Below are 19,845 nucleotides of genomic sequence, written 5' to 3' on the forward strand. Positions count from 1 at the left end.
TATATTGTCCTCCAGGCAGCCTGCACGGCAATCTCGCCACCTCCCCATAACCTCGCCTTCAGGGAGCGCCGGGCGGAAGGGCTGGCCGTGGGCCCTCCCTGCTGCTTTTCGTAGTGCGGGGAAACGCGGCGACAGGAAACCCGGGGAAAGGGGCGGGGTCTCCGCTCTCAGCATTCCATGCATGCCTCGAGTCAGCGCAAGAGCCTGACAGCGCTGGGAGAGCCCTTTGCAAAAATGGCTTTTGTCTGCTGCCCACAGGGAATAAGGCAGGGGTGAGGAGGAAAAGGAAGAATTTCTTTGCTCCAGCAACCCTATTTTTAAACCACCATTCTCTAGCTGGCCAGGAAAAGCAGCAGAAGAGAGAAAGCTCAAGGAAAATGTGTGTGTGTTTTTTAAAAATATATTTTTAACCAGGCTCTATTTCACTAGGAAAAGCAGCAGGAGACAGCCAGCACAAGGAATATATTTCCCCACCCGCTAAAATATTTTGAGCACTGCCTAGCCATTATAAATAGTAATAATGAGGAGGTGTCAGCATGCCACACCCTGGGAAATGGCTTCGACTTGCCAGCTAAACCAGGTGAGGGTAGCCAGTGGGTCTCAAACCTTCAGTGAGTGAGGGACTTCCCTGCAGGTGAAGATAGGCTTCGGTGGATTAAGTGGATGAGGCCAATAGCGGGTCGAACGGTCGAAAAGGTGGTTCCTGCATGTGCTGTAGATGGAAGCGAGGGGCTGATGAGGCTTGTCAACCTGGGAAGGTAGCCCATCTAGGAGAAACAAAACTCTGATCCTAAACCTCCACTGCCTTGCAGGATATCTTGGGGAGAAGAAAAGGCTCAGGAGTAAACCCTACACAAATCTGGAGTGCAGTCCCTAAGACAGTTGGATGGTGCCTTGTACACCTCCTTCCAGTAACTCCTGCAACCCAGATGTTACAAAAAGTATTTCTCTGCTTTCCTTTGGGCCACACCTGCAAGCACACAACCCAGGTTCCCCCTAACTTTGTGGGAGCCCGGTGTGTGTCTGTATGATGTCACACAGTGGGAGAAGACCACCGGAGGGAGGGCCCAATGCAGGTGGGCCTGACAGTTCAGTTTTCCTGCATCTTGGCTTATGAGCGAGCAGCTGAAGTGTCCCAAAGTGGTCCAAAAAGTGGTGTGCAAATAAACCACGCCATACCATAAGAAGGGCCAAAGGGCTCTATCAGCTCCTCTCTCGCTACTCACATCACAGCAGACGGGTTAAAGAGCCTTTGTTTGTTGCAGCTTGGGAGAAAGCTGACAATATAACAATAATATTGTCTGAGAGGGTCCTTAGATAAATGATCTTTTCTGCAGCAAATACAGTCATACCTCGGGTTGAATGTGCTTCAGGTTGAGCGCTTTTGGGTTGCGCTCCGCGGCAACCCGGAAGTAACGGAGTGTGTTACTTCTGGGTTTCACCGCTCGCGCAGATGCTCAAAATGACGTCACGCGCATGCGCGGAAGTGGCAAAACGTGACCCACGCACGTGCAGACATGCCGTCGCGTCTTACATTCTGTTCAGGATGCAAACGGGGCTCCAGAACAGATCGTGTTCGCATCCCGAGGTACCACTGTATGAGGCATGTTCAGGCTTAGATTTGGCCCCTCGACCCCTTCTACTTCGGGGCATGTGTTCTAGTTCATTCTATACACAACTAGAAACGGATTTCTTTCTCCTAAAGAATAAGGTGTAACCTGCAATGTGGGACACAAGAAATCCCCCTCCCTAAACAACGTCTTAAACAATGTCCTTGAGCATTATGAGGGCTCCTCAAAGGTTTCATATGCTGCCAAACTCCCAGCCAGCTTGGGCTCTATCACTCAGCTGCTCATATGCGGTTTCCTGCACCACCACATAATCCACTTCTAAAGTTTAGGCTTTCTATCAACCACTGCCAAAATCAAGGTCTATGAAAATAAGCAAATTATGCTATGCAACGGAAGGAGGAAACCACAGCGGAAACACAGACAAGCCTTTGATATATCAGGGTTGGGAGAAATAAGGAAGAACTGCAGAGGAAGTATGTATCTGATTCTAATTATGTTTATTCAGAATAAAGCCCTGCAGATCTCAATGGGGTTTACTTCCATACAAGAATCCTAAATGATGTCAAAACAAGAGTGAGACCCATTGAACTGAGTGTGTGTGTGTGTGTGTGTGTGTGTGGTGTTTTAGGATTCTAGATTGATCATGAAGCAACTGATTTGCAGGAAGCACAAGAAGAAGCAATCCCAAATCATCAATGTATGTGGATAAATTTTATCTACCAGATTTCAGGCTTTGACTATCCTTACATGGGCAGATCTGGCCCAATTCAAAAGGCAGAACAGGTGAAGGCAGAACAGAAGGGCAGAGGTGACTGGCCTTTTTTGAGTTGCAAGGGACTATGATTTATCTAAAACAGGAGGCAATGAGGTGAGTGGTAGGGGTGGGAAAACTTTTCCCCTTCTGGGTAACATGCAGGGGGCGGGGAGGCATGGCCAGAGGCAAAAGTGGCTGCAGCAATATATGTAAACACTACCTTTGTGCAGCGGACTAAATTCTACACACATAACACGCCCTTCTATCCTTGCAGGCAAGCAAGAGGCATGAGCAGAGTTCAAGGACACATTGCAGGCAGGCAAAAACATTCAGGGAGGATGTGAAGCAAGTGCTGGACCTTGCTTAGGTTTGTGAATGTGCTCGAAGTTTTATTGCAACATCCACAAACTGGGGGAGAGGGGAGTAGAAAGGTGTCTCTCTACCCATGCAAAGCCACTTAACTAAAACAACACATTCCACCAGGGAAAACCAATGCACCAACTCCCAAAAAATTCAACATGGAGAAGAAGGCTATCAGTGGCCCCAATGGCTATGCTCTGCCCTCCACAGCAATGCTACCGAATACCAGTTGCCGCAAAACACCGGAGATCTGCCCTTGCGCTTGAATCCTGCCTTTCCCCCAGGCGGCTGTTTGGGCCCCTGTGGTGTGCTGGGCTAATGGGCCCCATATTGGATTGATTCGATTTATTATACGCATGCGCCGCTTTTCATTCAAACGAATGCCAAAGCGGATTACCAAGGGTGCAAAATCGATCACATGACGTGACACCATAGCTGTCAACATTTCCCTTTTCGTGGGAGGAATCCTATTCGGAATAAGGGGATTTCCCTTAAAAAAACGGGAAACGTTGACAGCTATGCGTGACATGCACAGTGAATCTGAATGGCAATGCCCATTGACTTGGGGGAGAGCTCTATTAGTAGATATGGGCCCCTTGGAGTTGAATCCCATGCAATCAACAACAGTAACAAGACCGAACGCCCTAGAGTGTCACAAACACAACACAAATCACGTAGAATAATTAGCTAACCCCCATAATAATTTCAATCTGGAAAACACTGTTCACAAAGCAGGGCTGCTGCTTCTTACTGCCCAGCTGCCACCAAGAGGCCCTAACAGGTGAGCGCGCCCGGCGGGGTGGGGCTGGAAAGCGACGGTGAGGAACAAATTGGAGGGGGGAGAGGAAACCCCGATCGCTTGCATTTGCTCCCCCGCGCGTCACGTGGAGCACCAAATCCAGGCAGGCAGGCAGGCAGGCAGGCGCGCGCCCGCCCCGCTCGCATTCCTTCCCTCCTCCCTCCTCTCCCCCGCCCGCCGTCCTGCGCCGCGCCGCACCACGGCCAGCTCCGCCCCCTTTTCGCTCCCGCCTCGGCCAATGGGGATCCGCCGCCATTAACCCTTCCCGGGGCGGAGCAGGGCCGGAATTCTGTGTGACTGAGGGAGGAGGGGGAGGGGAAAGAAAAAAAAACCTGAGGAGAAAAAGAGGCGGCGGCAGACGCGGAGGAGGCCGCGGCTTGGATTCCGACGGCGACGGGAAGGGGAGCCGCCGCCGCTGCTGCGACGACTGAGGAGAAAAGGAGCCCTCCCCGAAGAAGGCTGGCCCTCCGTCCGGCTCGGGTGGGCAGCGCAGCCGGCAGCAGGCCTCGTCCGCGCCTTCCCACCGCCGCGCGCCCGCTTCGCCCCTTTCCCTCAGAGCGGAGTCTCGGCTTGGGCGGCTCGGGCCTCAGCGGCGGCGCCGGAGATGATGCCGGTGAGCGGCGGCGGCGGGGCTGTGAGGGAGGCAGCGGGCTTCTCTTCCTCTCTCGGGCGGGATAATCCTCCCGTCTGTCTGTCCCGGCGGAAAAGGGCGGCCAAAGGCAGGCGGCTCTCGAGTAAAAGGGAAAAAACCACCTCATGTGCTCCCGCCTCCTCGCCTTTCCTTCCATCCCGAGCGGGGAGATCTCAGGAACGGCTCTCTTCCTCCCTCGCCTATCCCATGAAACGGTACAAAACGCACGCCAGGGAGGGATCCTGGCAACCCTCTTTTCGCGATCGGAGCCAGGCTGAGAGGAGGATTTAAGCTGTAAAGGGGGAAACGAAAAAGCCTAATCCGTGATGATCATGGCTAGCACTGGGTTGTGGGGCCGGCGCTGTTTAAAACAACGACAGGAAGGTTGATTTATTTTTGGGGTCGCCCTTTTGTGGGTTGATTGACGCTGTCATTGTTGTTGGTGGAGGAGGAAGAAGGGGGAGCGTAATCCAGGCGAGAGAACTGCGAGGTGTGTTTGCTTCCTGGCCTTATGGGTCGGGCATTGTTTTGTGTCAGCCCCTGCTGCCTCTGAATGGGCACCGCAGAAGCACCTGGAGGTAGATGGAGATAGAAGGGAATAAAAAGAGGCCGGGCGCACGAACGGGCTGCAATCCGATGCGCACTTGTGTGTAAGATCCACAGGGACTCGGAATACCTGCGCCTTACTTAGTTTTCGTGCCGGCTTGCTTTTGAGTAAAGCCCCACCGAATACAGTCGGTTTTGATTATTTCCAAGGAAAGATGCATAAGGCCGGGCTGCGGAGTTCCCTGTTAACCCTTCTTTGCATCACTGCTATTTCTTTATTAAAAATGTGCGATCTGCACGCCCCCCCCCCCACGGGATATGCATCTATAGCTGCTGCTTGCGTTTTCCGCTGCTTATCTCGGCATCAGTGAATATAGGCTTGCTTTGCTGCTTTGACTTTTTATTGCATTGGCAGGGTATTTCATTTTAAAATGGTTGTTTCTCTGATGGCCCGCTTTGTTGTAAATTTATTTCGATTCCTTGGGGAAATGCTTCATATTAATATGTGGTTTATTTATAGCTAGTTCTTAATGCTGATTAGTGAATTATTCATTTGTTGGGTTCGGAAGATTACTGTATTTTGCCTCAATTGCTCCGCAGCGTTTAAAGAAAAGGAAACTTGGAGGAAATCTAAATCGGAAATTCCAAAATAATTCACCCTCCTAAAACTAAATACTGCAGGGATTCCCACCCTTAACTATATGGAAGAGAGATAATGCTTGGGTATGAGAAAATAAGAAAGAGTAAGCAATGAATTAGGATTTATTATTATTATTTCTTCATGCTGAGAAGAACACAGGAAGTAGTATAAAGGGGGTTTGTCTGTTGCAGTGGTAATGTGTGACTTAAAATGCCCCTTTTGTCATACATTGTAAGACAAATACACATTCTCTCCCCTTTGTTGGAAATCTTAAAAAAACAGTCTGTTAAAATTGGCAAAAATAGAGTCACTGGAATGAATGGATTTACAAAATTTGGTTATGATCTAGGCCTCTGAAGTGGAACACATATACATGCATGTAATCTTACTGACTTTAGCTGCAGTCCATTAACCAGTTCCTTTGGAAGAGTATCTCCCATGACTTACTCGCCATATTCCAGTATCGGTGTTCTGGGGATTTCATCCCATGAGATGTAAACCATGATAGTGTGTGTAGTTCTTCTAGTATGCTCATGTAATAGCCTTTGTCAAGGCTGTAGCTTATGAATTTGAGATGATTGTATATGTTGTTAGGAGGGAGCTGTAAAACAGGCACAGTCAGTTTTACAAGCATAGCATGCAACCTGAAACATGGCTTGCATTTTCTGTCTCTGGATTGCATGTATTTTAATGCATAACTCTTAAAACAGTGTTTCAGTTATTATTTTGCTTTTTGTTTTAAGCTAGTGATTCATTAATGCCTATATTTTGTATTTATTTTATTCTTATATTAAATATTCTTTTTTGTCATATGAGACTGCAGTAACAGCAATGACTTTTGAATGTTACTTCATGTACCTTTCAGAAACATTTTAGTAACAATGATCACATTTTGTTCAATCTAAGTACAGTACTAGATACCACCCTGGGGTCCATTGGGAGGAAGAGCGGAATATTAAGTAAATTAAATAAATAAATGAAACAGGATTTGTTTTCCTTCCATGGCATGAAGTAGTAAAGTGATTTTCTTGATTTTTGTTTGATTTTGTATCTGTCATAATGCAGAAGATTATGCATAGAAAGAGTAAAATACCGTACTTATAGAGACTCTGAGTCCTGACCTTCAGCACCAGAATGTTCCTGTTCTTGGCTTCAGCATAAATTGCATATATACAGAAGTATGTCCAATTGTCTGATACCTCGCTTTGTGAATGAGGAGCTCAGTACAAGCAGAGTTACTTTGAATTGACCACAGCAGCTTTGAGCCTATGGCAGCTATCCACAAACCACTTAAAATAATTTAATCCTACTCAAGCCACGGTGGCAAAGCTTTATTAAGTGCGTACATTTATGTTCTGTAATAAAAAGGCCAGTATCATTGGGTATTGCAGTTGTTAGGGGTAATACACATATGCACTTAGGAGCCCCCTCAAAGTTGTGTTGTACCACATAGACATTTGCATTGCTGCATTACTGGGTGGGGTAGGAGGATTAAAGGGTTGAACTGTACAGAGTATCCTACTATTAGCATCACAGACCCACAGACTCATTTCAGTGTGGTGGAGCAGCTTTTCCTTTCAAAGCTGGTTTACTACCAGCAGTCTAGCCAGCTGCAGCTTTCTCTATCTTAGTCCACCACCCTCAATTGCAGCATTTTCCCAGTTCCTTGCCCTTACAGACTTTAAGACTGGAGGATTTACATTGAGTAGGACAGGAAACTGGAAGAGCCTGGCAGGAGTAGAACTGTGATGTTTGAGAGCCAATGTGGTGTAATGGTTTGAGTGATGGACTATGATGTAGGAGACCAGGTTCAAATTCCCACTCAGCCATGAAGCTCACTGGGTGACCTTGGACCAGTCACCATCTCTTAGCCTAACCTACCTCACAGGGCTGTTGTGTGGATGAAATGGAGAGGAGGAGAACCATGTACACCACCTTGGAAGCTAAAGCTCACTTGGAAGATAAAGGTGGTATATAAATGTAATAAAAATGTTTAATGAAATGAAAACCTTAACAGGAGCTGTGATGGGTATGAGATTTTCAGAAGCAGGGAGCTCAGTTAAATCAAAAGTCCAATTCTGTCCCAGTCCTTTCTCATCTATGCTGTGACTGTGGCCATGTTGGAAAGCATTGGAGCTCTAAAAAAACAATGTATGGATAAACCCAAAGAGATAAATGTAATTTTGTAGAATACTGTTTTGAAGTGATATTGGTAAAATTGATCAGAGCTATATTGGTGAGGTCTTTGTAGTTGTGCTTTATTGATTTTTTTTTTTTTTAGCATATATGGTAGATGAAATATAATGGTCAATTGCTACTCTAGCAGCATGCCAAGAATGGAATCTAGAAGGTGGAGTTATGCTGATGTAGGGTGGGGTTGTGATCAGTAGACTTGTGGGAGGAACTGAAGAGTCTGCAATTGGAGACACTGCTGAGTGGGGAAGACCTGCCTCTGGGCACAAACACTGGAGTTGTCAGGAGAGGGGCAATACTAGTTTGCATCCAGTAGGACTGTGAATGCTTTTAATTTGCTTAAATGGAGAAAATAAAGGGTTTGTTCCTATTACAGAAAAACAAAGAACTGGTGTTGGGGAAACCAGCACCTTTGGCACTATTCTCCAAAAGACTCCGGATTGCACATATACCCCACTGGTTATGTTGACAGGCATCTTAATAGAGTAGATAATTGTTTTTTTATGTATGCATATACATGTATTTTTAAAACACTTCTCTGTGTTCATCATGCCCCAACATTACATTTTTGTCATGCTAGATTGTGACAAAGGAGAGCTGTTGGAACTCTGTATAGAATACAGAAATCCACAGTGCCTTCCTTCCCCATTCCCTTTTATTATCTCTGTTTTTGCTCATTTCCCCTTCACAATCCATCACTCCTCACTCCTCTGTCTCATTGCTTCTCCTCTTATGTGTAGGACCCTCTAAGGTAGCATCAGCTTATTTTAGGGCAAGATCCTGTATACCTAAAGGAGCGTCTCCACCCCCATCGTTCAGTCCGGACACTGAGATCCAGCGCCGAGGGCCTTCTGGCGGTTCCCTCATTGCGAGAAGTGAGGTTACAGGGAATCAGGCAGAGGGCCTTTTCGGTAGTGGCGCCCGCCCTGTGGAATGCCCTCCCTTCAGATGTGAAGGAAATAAGCAGCTATCTTATCTTTAAAAGACATCTGAAGGCAGCCCTGTTTAGGGAAGTTTTTAATGTTTAATGCTGTATTGTTTTTAATACTCGATTGGGAGCCACCCAGAGTGGCTGGGGAAACTCAGCCAGGTGGGCGGGGTATAAATAATAAATTATTATTATTATAAGATAAGATAAGATCCTAAACAATATGGAACCATTGGGGTGGTGCCATGTTGTCCAATATACTGTCTTGAATTTGATATTACAGTATCTTAAATCAAAATAGAATTTTGCAACTGTAGGCAAAACATATCAAGGACTTGATCATGTGATCACTGCAGTAAGTTTGTTTACTACCAGTTGCTAGGGAGCATAAGTGGGCAAGCACTGTTGCATTCATGTCCTGCTTGTGAATAACTTCCCAAAGGCTTCTGCATGGCTTCTGTGGGAACAGGATGCTGGGCTAGATGAACTAGCAGGGCTCTTTTTAATTTCTTGCTATAACAGTACCTGTTGAATTTCAGAGCACTAAATGTAATTCTTTTGGCCTTTCCAATATAATAATGGTGGTGTTCGTGGGAAACTTTTGGGAATCTTTTTTGTTGTTAAAATAAAATTTCTATTGACAGTCTCAGCCATTTTTCCATATGTTGAGTAGAAAGCAGAAGCAATACTATTTTGGATTAAGTTCCAGTTACAGATAGGTAGCCGTGTTGGTCTGCCATAGTCAAAACAAAAAAAAATTCCTTCCAGTAGCACCTTAAAGACCAACTAAGCTAGTTCTTGGTATGAGCTTTCGTGTGCATGCACACTTCTTCAGATACACTGAAACAGAAGTTTCCAGACCCTTCTATATAGTGAGAAGGTGGGGAGGGGTATTACTCAGAAGGGTGGTGGGAATGGGTGATTGGCAGATAGCTGTGATGAGCCTGTTGCGACTCTTAACGACTGCAATAGGTCTTACAGGAAAAAGCAAGGGGTGAGAAGGTGAAAAATGGCTTTGTCATGTATAATGAGATAAGAATCCAAGGTCTTTGTTCAGGCCAGGACTCTCCATGGTTTTAAGTTTGGTGATAAGTTGCAATTCAGCAGCTTCTCCTTCCAGTCTATTTCTGAAATTCCTTTGTAGTAAAACAGCTACTTTGAGATCTTGTATAGAATGTCCTGGGAGATTGAAGTGTTCTCCTACTGGTTTCTCTGTCTTGTGATTCCTGATGTCTGATTTATGTCCGTTTATTCTTTGGCGTAAGGTCTGGCCTGTTTGTCCAATATAGAGAGCTGAAGGACACTGTTGGCATATGATTGCATACACAATGTTAGACGATGAGCAATTAAATAGTCCCGAGATGGTATGTGTGATGTTGTTGGGGCCAGTAATGGTGTTGTCCGGGTGTATGTGGCAGCAAAGTTGGCATCTGGGTTTATTGCAGGCTCTGGTGCCAGTGTCCGTGTTAGGTCTGGTTGTAGTATTATTGTGGGTTAGGAGTTGTTTAAGATTGGGTGGCTGTCTGTAGGCAATGAAAGGTCTTCCTCTCAGAGCTTGAGAAAGAGAACTGTCGTTGTCCAGGAGAGGTTGTAGATCTCTGATGATGCGTTGTACTGTTTTAACTTGGGAGCTGTATGTGATGACTAGAGGTGTTCTGTTATTTTCTTTTTTGGGTCTGTCTTGCAGCAAGTTCTCTCTGGGTATCAGTCTGGCTCTGTTGATCTGTTGTCTAACTTCATCTGCTGGGTATTTTAGTTCTAAAAGGTTTGCTGTAGATCTCTTAGGTGAGAGTCTCTGTCTGTAGAATTGGAACAGATGCGGCTGTAACGTAGTGTCACTACGTTACAGCCGCATCTGTTCCAATTCTACAGACAGAGACTCTCACCTAAGAGATCTACAGCAAACCTTTTAGAACTAAAATACCCAGCAGATGAAGTTAGACAACAGATCAACAGAGCCAGACTGATACCCAGAGAGAACTTGCTGCAAGACAGACCCAAAAAAGAAAATAACAGAACACCTCTAGTCATCACATACAGCTCCCAAGTTAAAACAGTACAACGCATCATCAGAGATCTACAACCTCTCCTGGACAACGACAGTTCTCTTTCTCAAGCTCTGGGAGGAAGACCTTTCATTGCCTACAGACAGCCACCCAATCTTAAACAACTCCTAACCCACAATAATACTACAACCAGACCTAACACGGACACTGGCACCAGAGCCTGCAATAAACCCAGATGCCAACTTTGCTGCCACATACACCCGGACAACACCATTACTGGCCCCAACAACATCACACATACCATCTCGGGACTATTTAATTGCTCATCGTCTAACATTGTGTATGCAATCATATGCCAACAGTGTCCTTCAGCTCTCTATATTGGACAAACAGGCCAGACCTTACGCCAAAGAATAAACGGACATAAATCAGACATCAGGAATCACAAGACAGAGAAACCAGTAGGAGAACACTTCAATCTCCCAGGACATTCTATACAAGATCTCAAAGTAGCTGTTTTACTACAAAGGAATTTCAGAAATAGACTGGAAAGAGAAGCTGCTGAATTGCAACTTATCACCAAACTTAAAACCATGGAGAGTCCTGGCCTGAACAAAGACCTTGGATTCTTATCTCATTATACATGACAAAGCCATTTTTCACCTTCTCACCCCTTGCTTTTTCCTGTAAGACCTATTGCAGTCGTTAAGAGTCGCAACAGGCTCATCACAGCTATCTGCCAATCACCCATTCCCACCACCCTTCTGAGTAATACCCCTCCCCACCTTCTCACTATATAGAAGGGTCTGGAAACTTCTGTTTCAGTGTATCTGAAGAAGTGTGCATGCACACGAAAGCTCATACCAAGAACTAACTTAGTTGGTCTTTAAGGTGCTACTGGAAGGAATTTTTTTTTGTTTGGATTAAGTTTGCATTGCTATTCTACCCAACTCTTGGGAAACCCTAAAATTCTATTATTCTAACCTACTTGGTTCTAGGGGATGTCCTTGAAAACAGTCTTTAGTTTTGAGGTCCAAATTTTAACAAGAATGTTCACAAACTAGAGAAGATTTGGAAGGCATTAATATAATGGGTTTCAAATTGAACACACACCCGTAATAGAAAGCAGTGCCCTGACTTCCTTTTGAACTGAGAGGGTGGGGGGTGGGGGGAGAATTACAAGACTGGTAAAAATAAAAGACACAAACATGTTAGTCAGAGACCGTGCTTTTGAACTGAGGGGGTTGAGAAAAAGAATTACAATATACAAAAATGTTGGAAACAGTGGCAGTAAGATAAGTAATATTGCTGAGCTATTACTTTTTCAAAATGACCCCTTTGACTGTAAGAGTGGCAGGACAATAAAAGTAATTGCTAAGGGAAGGTGTGAATGACTATTCCTTCAAGAGGCCTGACATATTTTTTTTCAGCCATATTCTGTGGATGGTAATTGATTTATGCTTTGGGGCACTATTGCCTATTAGGCAGTATACTATGTATTTTGCCCTACCAAAACATGGATTCAGGTATCCAAGAGTCTGGGGTTGTAATTATGCAAATACCTAGTAAGCCTAAATCTACAGCAGGGTGACACTTTTATTAGGACCAACTAAAATGGCAAAAAATAATAAGCCAGCTTTCAAGTTCTGCAGAGCTCTTTGTCAGACACAATATTGTGTGTGTGTGTGTGTGTAAGTTGGGAGTGGTATAGTTGCTCCTCAAGTCTGCAATTTATAACTATCTTAAAGAGGATCCAAGGAGGAGTGTTGTAGGCATAATTGGATTAGACTCTCGAGATACAAGACAGCATGTAATGCTTCTATTTTGGGGCTTTCAAATAATTTAACCCTTTTTTGCCATTTGTAGTTGTATGCGGCAGCTTACTTTTTGAAATTTTTTTTAAAGAAAGGTACTGATTTTTCTGTGGGTTTAGAATATTTTATGTATTACTTGTTAAGTTTGTTTTATACTGTATTATACTATTTTTGCTGCCTCTGAGAAGTTTTCTAAAAGCTTGGATATTAATTTATTACATAATAAAAATACGAAAGTCTTGGAAGAGAGTTAACACATGAAGCAAGACAGAGACCTGTATTCATGAGGCAGAGAGTGAGATGGGGCCAGTGAAGATGCAATACTACCAACGTCTTAAGCCTTGTTAGTAGATTGGAAGCAGGCCTCCTTCCCGAATACCTGTCCCTTACCATCTTTAACCACAGTTAAGCGTGGGTCAGCACTGATATTAATGATAACTAATGCAAACTAGAGTGGAACTAAACATTTCAAGGGAAATACTACATTTCATTTTCTAACCCATGTGCTTGTCTAACCTTGTGCTTGTCACATGAGTATAGTAGTGGGGACACTACCAGGGGGAAATTGGCAGGTCCAAGAGGAGGGGGAGAAAATAGACACTTGCATGTGCATATGAGGCATATTTTTTCACTCTTCTTCCAGGAAAAATGGAATGGGTTAGCAGCAATGCCCTCCACGAGTCATACATGGAGTTACACAGTCTTAGGAATCTTTTTGTGATATATTCAGCCATTGCAGCATAACTGTCTGTCTATAAGAAATAAAGGTAAAGTGTTTTGCTTGTGCAGCCAGACATACCTTAGTTGCCTATAAAGAAATATTTCATGAGCTGTTTCAAAGGTAGCAAGACTAAGCCAAAGTTTCTTAGCTGTCCAGTTAGTTAGGCACTTCAGAATAAAGTAATGGGAGTTACCTATTCAGTTCTACAATTTACTTCAAGGTTCTGAAAGAAACATGAATGCACCAATATAATAAGATGCAGCTCCATTGTGTCCCCATCTCATAAGAGCATAAGGGGAGCTAGATTATTTATTTATTAAAAATTATACCCTGCTTTTCACCATATATGGGTCAAAAAGAAACTTAAACAATAAAATTATATAATACATTTTTGGAGTAAGAGTGGAAGTGACTAATTAGCTGTCAGAAGGCAAAAGTAGGTGCACAAACTGGAAATGGCTAATGATGGGTGTAATTACAAATGCATGAATCTTTGGCTTAATTAAGGCAACTGTTCATAACTTTAATTAGGGATCCCTTCTATCATGGGTGTATAGCAGGCTTCCTCAAACTTGGCCCTCCAGATGTTTTGAGACTACAATTTCCATCATCCCTGACCACTGGTCCTGCTAGCTAGGGATCATGGGAGTTGTAGGCCAAAAACATCTGAACGGCCGAGTTTGAGGAAGCCTGGTGTAGAGAGCCAATATAGAACTAAACTTGATTATGTCCAGGTTCTGGAGTTGGCATTGTTAGGCAAAGAGCCTTTGATCTGAGCTTCAGGGCATTGCACAAAAAGGGGTTGTCCAAACTAGGTAGTTAGACAAGATATCAGTTGGAAAGGAAGCATGATGCAAGCAGGCTAGAGCCAAATGCAAGAAAGAGTGTTGTCCAGATAAAGTCCTGTCATAATCTGGAAGCATTTATAGCTAGGTGGTCATGAGTCAAATCAATGGACTATCTAAGGGGTGGAGCGATACAGGAGCCTGAAGGGAATAGTACTGCCCTATAGCTTTCCACTGTGTAGGCTTCAGTGGCCAATAATAATGGACATCAGCATGCAAAATCACAAGCTCCTGTTTGATCCCATGACCCTTTTTGACCATAATTCCCCTTTTACTTGAGCAGAGCACTTGAGACTCATTCACATGTATTTATCCTGAGATAGCAAACCCTTATCTTGCTTCACTCTATAATTTGCTTATAGTATCAAGGGATTACACAAGGACTTAGTGAGTTGACATTGAAGTAGTGATATATAGAAGTTTTTGTCTTTTCTTAGTTTGCATAACTGACGAGGTATGCAACATGACCTCAGGTATGTAAAGGTGGATGAAATTCAGGAAGCATATATAGTTGAAAATCTCTTATTCTGGCATGCAACAATTGCTGATTCACCGTAACAATCTTAAGTTAACAATCACTGAAATAACTTCAAGTATTCCTGTTTGTGTAAATAAGCCTTTAGTGATTGTGTCCTATGGTTAATTATCTAAGAATAATAATAAAAGGAGATTTAGAATTTATATGCTGCAGATTTACTGTATGTGAATTACTTAAACGTAGTTTGAGGTGTAGCACCAATATATGAAAGTATTAGGTTTAAAATATCCTTCTCCATGGTTACCAGACCTCAGTTCCAATTCCATAGACTGTTTCAACCATGAGTGTGATAACTAGCGCTTGGACTTAAACCCCATAACATTTTTCATTTAGTATGATTTGCTGCCATGCTGTGTTAAAGGCACTAGTCTTGAGCCATTGCTTAAATAAACCATGAAATCCATCTCAACATGTTTCTCTGAATGACTTAGAAGATTTGCAGCTTCATTTGCTCCTGTATATATCTGCTTTGCCTTTTTATTTTATGGCTATTTTGTAAGTACAATTTTAGATTCTTTGATGCAGAAAAAGACTATAGTAGGGGATGAAATCTCTGTGGTGAGTGCATGCACATCTTTGTTAAAGAGAACTGTGTGCATACAAAGTATTTGTGCATGTATAATTTACTGGATTGGAAACCATAGGTGCAAATCCTGCACTTATTAACTGTGTAATCTTTTCTATCTAGTCTGAAGTAAGCATCACTGATTTTAGTGTAACTTACTTTTAGGTAAGTGTAGTTGTAGTCTTAGACACACATTCAAGTGAGGATATGCAGTCTTATCCATACTTCTTTGGTTTGATTCAGGTGCAGAGTCTGATGTGCATTTAAATTAAAATTGCATTCTTGTGCTGGTTTTGTTTTTGTTTTTTTGTTTGCTGCATTGTGTATGACCAGATTTGGATTAGGGCCAGTAGGCAAAGAAAAAAAAAATATTTGGTGGCTGATTTGGGTATTTGAACCACATCTTGTTTGCTATCATTTTGAGCAGAAAGCTGTTGTCTTGACTATGTTTGGGGATATGTTTGAGCTAGCATAAAGCCAGCTACCTTTGGTATGAATAATAATAATAATAATAATAATAATAATAATAATAATAATAATTTATTTATACCCCGCCCATCTGGCTGGGCTTCCCCAGCCACTCTGGGCGGCTTCCAAAAGAATATTAAAATATTGTGATACATCAAACATTAAAAGCTTCCCTAAACAGGGCTGCCTTCAGATGTCTTCTAAAAGTCTGGTAGTTGTTGTTCTCTTTGACATCTGGTAGGAGGGTGTTCCACAGGGAGGGCGCTACTACCGAGAAGGCCCTCTGCCTGGTTCCCTGTAACTTGGCTTCTCGCAGTGAGGGAACCGCCAGAAGGTCCTCGGTGCTGGACCTCAGTGTATCATGTGGTTCTACTTTCGAAAGTGAGAGGAAGCATTTTGTGGTTTTGTATCTTTCAGCCATCAACAGATCAATTAGTGTATCTTTCTAGAACTGCTTTCTAAAATTTATATGAAAATGTTCTTATTTCCAAAACTTAATCTTAGCTGTACATTAACAGAGTAGTCCTATACATGTTTTTCTAGAAGTCCTATTGAATTCATTGGGACTTACTCCCATATAAAATGTGTACAGGATTACATCCTAACTAAATGCCTTTGCATTTCATGTCCCAAAGTGAAGAGAGAGTGGGAAAATAAAACTTTATTGCTTGCATAAAATAAGTAGAACTTGACATGAAGTTAAATGAAAGATGTACTGTACTAATTATTTACAGTCTTGTACTGTTTTTATAGCACCACCCTCAGTGTAGATCTGGTTTTTGAGTGAGAGCTATAGACATTGCAAGCCTATCCCACCACAAAAACCCCTACATTAAAGTGCTTCTAAATCGTTACATTTTCCAAAGCCTGCTTGAAGCTGCTTAAGAAGGAGAAATGGTTCATTTTCCTAATTAGCCCTTGGGGTGAGCTGTTTCACCTATTTCATTTATGGTACTAAATGAATAATAGTATACTAGGCTGGGCAAATATGGCTATCTGGCTTCGTAACCAATGTTTGCATCAAGGAATGAACTTGATTTTACTTGGTCCACATTTTTCTAAACTAATATCTAACTTTGGCTTAATGTGAACACACAGCATGCTCAAGAGTCTCCGCTTTCCTCCTACCCACATTCCTGACCATGCTACACCAAGAGAAACAAACTATAAGCCTTAGTTTGTTGTGTTGTCTGAACCTGCACTTGTGGGTTGTTTCTCTCCTAACCACAAATGGTAGTCAATATATACAGTATTCTTCTCCTTCCTGGTTGTGGTTTGTTTAAGGAAAAACAAACCATGAGTGCATAATATAACAAGGAAGGGCTTGTGGTTTGTTGCAAAGTGAGGACTTGGGGGCAGCATGCACCAGTGTGTTGCTTATTCATGCTAAACCAGAGTTAAAGATTTATGATTTAATGTGAAATGTGGGCACAGTCTAAATCTCTTGAGCAAAAGTAATCAAAAAAGTAACTGTAATTACTTTTATATTTTGTGTTAAAAAACCCCTAACATCTTGAAAATCTAGCCAATTAAATATCAAAAGGAATTATGTGCTTTATGTAGTTGTAAGCAACAATTTTCCCTTTCAGCTGATCACTTTCAAGAATTCCAGTTTCCTAATAGTTTAATATTTTTGTGTTTTTTTGGCATATGTGCTGAAGTAAATTGCTGACTATTCTAAAAGTAATTACTTTGCCTATACACAGCATACATGAAGATTATAGCTGTAAAACAAATTGTTCCTAAGTAGCTACATTGGTCAGAAGGACCATTACATATTATTATTATTATTATTATTATTATTATTAACAACAACAACAACAACAACAACAGACTAATTTCCCATTAATCCTAATCCTATGAAGTAGATTTTTAACAGGTTTTGCAAATAGACCTCTTGGGGCAAGATATTATTAGTTTGTCTTTGCCAAGTGAGTCTTTGGTTATGCTACATTTAAATCTAGGTTTCCCAGTTCTGTCCTCCTCTCTTCTTTAATGCATACTTGTAACTGCTTGTTGGGTAGTATAAAGTGCTTCTCTTCTTTAATGCATACTTGTAACTGCTTGTTGGGTAGTATAAAGTATAAAGTGCTTTTAGAATCAACAAAGGAGAGGGTCGACAACCTGTGCCAGCAACTTTTAAAATTCTGCAGATTATGGATATGAGTAGATAAGGAAGTATACTTATTGTGCTCTTTAGGCAACTTTCTATGGTCAAGCTGGATTGTCTAAATAAATGGTAGATAGTATTTAACTTGATGTGGCAGCTTCTTCTTCTGAGTGATTAGCTCAAGAAGATTACCAGTTGCTGACATGAATTCTGCGATCTGGGGTGTTTTTTCTTCAGTATATAACAGTCCTGTAGTGCTGGATCTTAATTTAGGAGCTTCTGTCCATGTTCCATAAAAAGTTTGATGCAGGTCATTTATATGGGGTTGATGTCATGCTAAAAGCAAGCTGATACCATATAATGGGTGCAGATGATGGAGGGGAGGCATTGTTTGAAATTGGAAGTAAGAAGTAGAGCTAATTTGTGCACCAAGTCACAGATTTCCTGACCCTTGTATAAATGCTTACCACTGTTGCTATTCCTTTGTCACTGCAAAAGGTTAGCATGTTTGATCATGGAGATACATTTGCACATGCTGCACAATAATGATTGCTGCTGAAAATAATTGCTGCTGTTGATATCTATTGATTTTAATATATGTATATATAATTGGTAGTGAGAACTGTCTTCTATATGTCAGGTAGTAAACAGACTAAATGCTGCATTTCTAAAGAGGGGAAATTTAAGTTTCCCTACTTATGTAATAATCACTTCAAAGTTAGCCCATCTTTTAAAATGCGACACTGCTTAAACAGAGGCAGCAGTTAGTACAACTACACACTTGATGAAGAGAGCTCCTCATGTAAGGTTACCTAATTAGGTGAAATTCAATCCACCATATCTACTTGCTGTCACAACTGTGCTCTGCCTTGTTTCATTAGGCTGTCTTATCTAGGCACGTCACTACCTCTTGTATTCATATAGCTGCAGACCAGACCAGAATATCCATTTAAGTAGATTGTAGCACTGTAGCCTTTGCACAGAAACTGTTTTAGATTCCAGCTTTCACTTTTTAAGTTCATTTTTAAATCTCTCTGTGTGGCTTTACACATGAGGAACATTTTAAGAATGATTGTACAAAGCGTCTTAAACACATCAAAAGAGAACATTTGGCAACTGGGGAGGAGCGGCCTGAAGCAGAGAAATGGGAAAATAGGCAAAATAATGAAAAAAAAGGTGAGAGCTAGTTAACATAACTTATAGCTATATTATTGTGTGTGTGTGTTTTGTAGCATTCTTTTATAGGAGTGAACATTATCTTGTGATTCTGCGCTTTTAAGTGAAAAACACTGTTTTCCTCTGTAGAGATTTGCATCCGTCCAATGATGCTGTCTTTGTACATGCACTTGTTTGGAAAGTTGTTTGGCTGGCATGTTTACATTATGTGTGTTTGAATTCTTTAAAACAAAAGCAAATTTTAGAATTTGCTTTCAACCCTGTTTTCTTGTTCTCCTAACTTGTGTTATATTCCTAATAACAACAACAACCACCACCAGAAGTTTGTGAGAAATAGCTGTCCTGAGCATATACCGTATTTTTCGTCCCATAGGACGCACCTAGTTTTTTTTGGGGGGGGGAAATAAAGGAAAAAAAATTCCCCCTAATTTCCCCCCCAAAACCAGGTCGGGGAAACCGAACCAGGTCGAGGAACAGCGGGATGGCGGCGCTGCGCCTCCCTGCTGGCCCCCAAGCTTGTGGGGAGCCCTGCGGTGAACTCCGGCAGGGCTCCTCACGCTGCGGATGTCTGCCCGGCGCGAGGGGCGCTCTGCCTCAGGGCACCCCTTGCGCCAGGCGGCAGGCTGCTATCTGCAGCGTGGGGAGCCCTGCGGGGAACTCCTGCAGGGCTCCTCACGCTGCGGATGTCTGCCCGGCGCGAGGGGCGCTCTGCCTCAGGGCACCCCTCGCGCCAGGCGGCAGGCTGCTATCTGCAGCGTGGGGAGCCCTGTGGGGAACTCCCGCAGGGCTGCCTAGGCTGCGGATGTGTTCCTGAAGCCTGGAGAGCGAGAGGGGTCGGTGCGCACCGACCCCTCTCGCTCTCCAAGCTTCAGCGAAGCCTGCATTCGCCCCATAGGACGCACCCAGATTTCCCCTTCATTTTTGGAGGGGGAAAAGTGCGTCCTATAGGGCGAAAAATACGGTATCTGTATATGTTTCTTTCTCCTATTTATAGTTCCCTGTAAACAAAAGCATTTTGCTAATGATCAACCGCTTCAGTCAGCAGAATTGGTACTACTATAGGTGCCACATAATACCTGTTCTGCATTTGTAAGAACTCAGTTGTTGAGTGTGGCAGCACATGCACTTTGGAACTCCCTGCCTATTGAGATCAAGCAGGCACCTTCACTGTACACTTTTT

At 42.9% G+C, this 19,845-nt stretch overlaps 1 protein-coding gene across 5 annotated transcripts in view; it reads left to right on the forward strand.

The window, feature by feature from the left end:
- The first annotated feature begins 3,834 nt into the window (after positions 1-3,834).
- PPP1R13B (protein phosphatase 1 regulatory subunit 13B) overlaps positions 3,835-19,845 on the forward strand; it is a 67,091-nt gene continuing 51,080 nt past the window's right edge. Inside the window, exon 1 of one of the 5 annotated variants that reach the window (XM_079984933.1) lies at positions 3,835-4,097. In XM_079984933.1, the coding sequence (XP_079841059.1) occupies positions 4,089-4,097 (9 nt within the window). In that variant the 5' untranslated portion in view covers positions 3,835-4,088. Of the gene's footprint in view, positions 4,098-4,225; positions 4,331-18,462; positions 18,666-19,845 lie in introns of those variants that run through there. The other 4 variants (XM_079984932.1, XM_079984931.1, XM_079984930.1 and 1 more) reach the window with 4 other exon arrangements.

Source organism: Podarcis cretensis (assembly GCF_951804945.1).
Source record: "Podarcis cretensis genome assembly, chromosome: 1".
Lineage (NCBI taxonomy): Eukaryota > Metazoa > Chordata > Lepidosauria > Squamata > Lacertidae > Podarcis > Podarcis cretensis.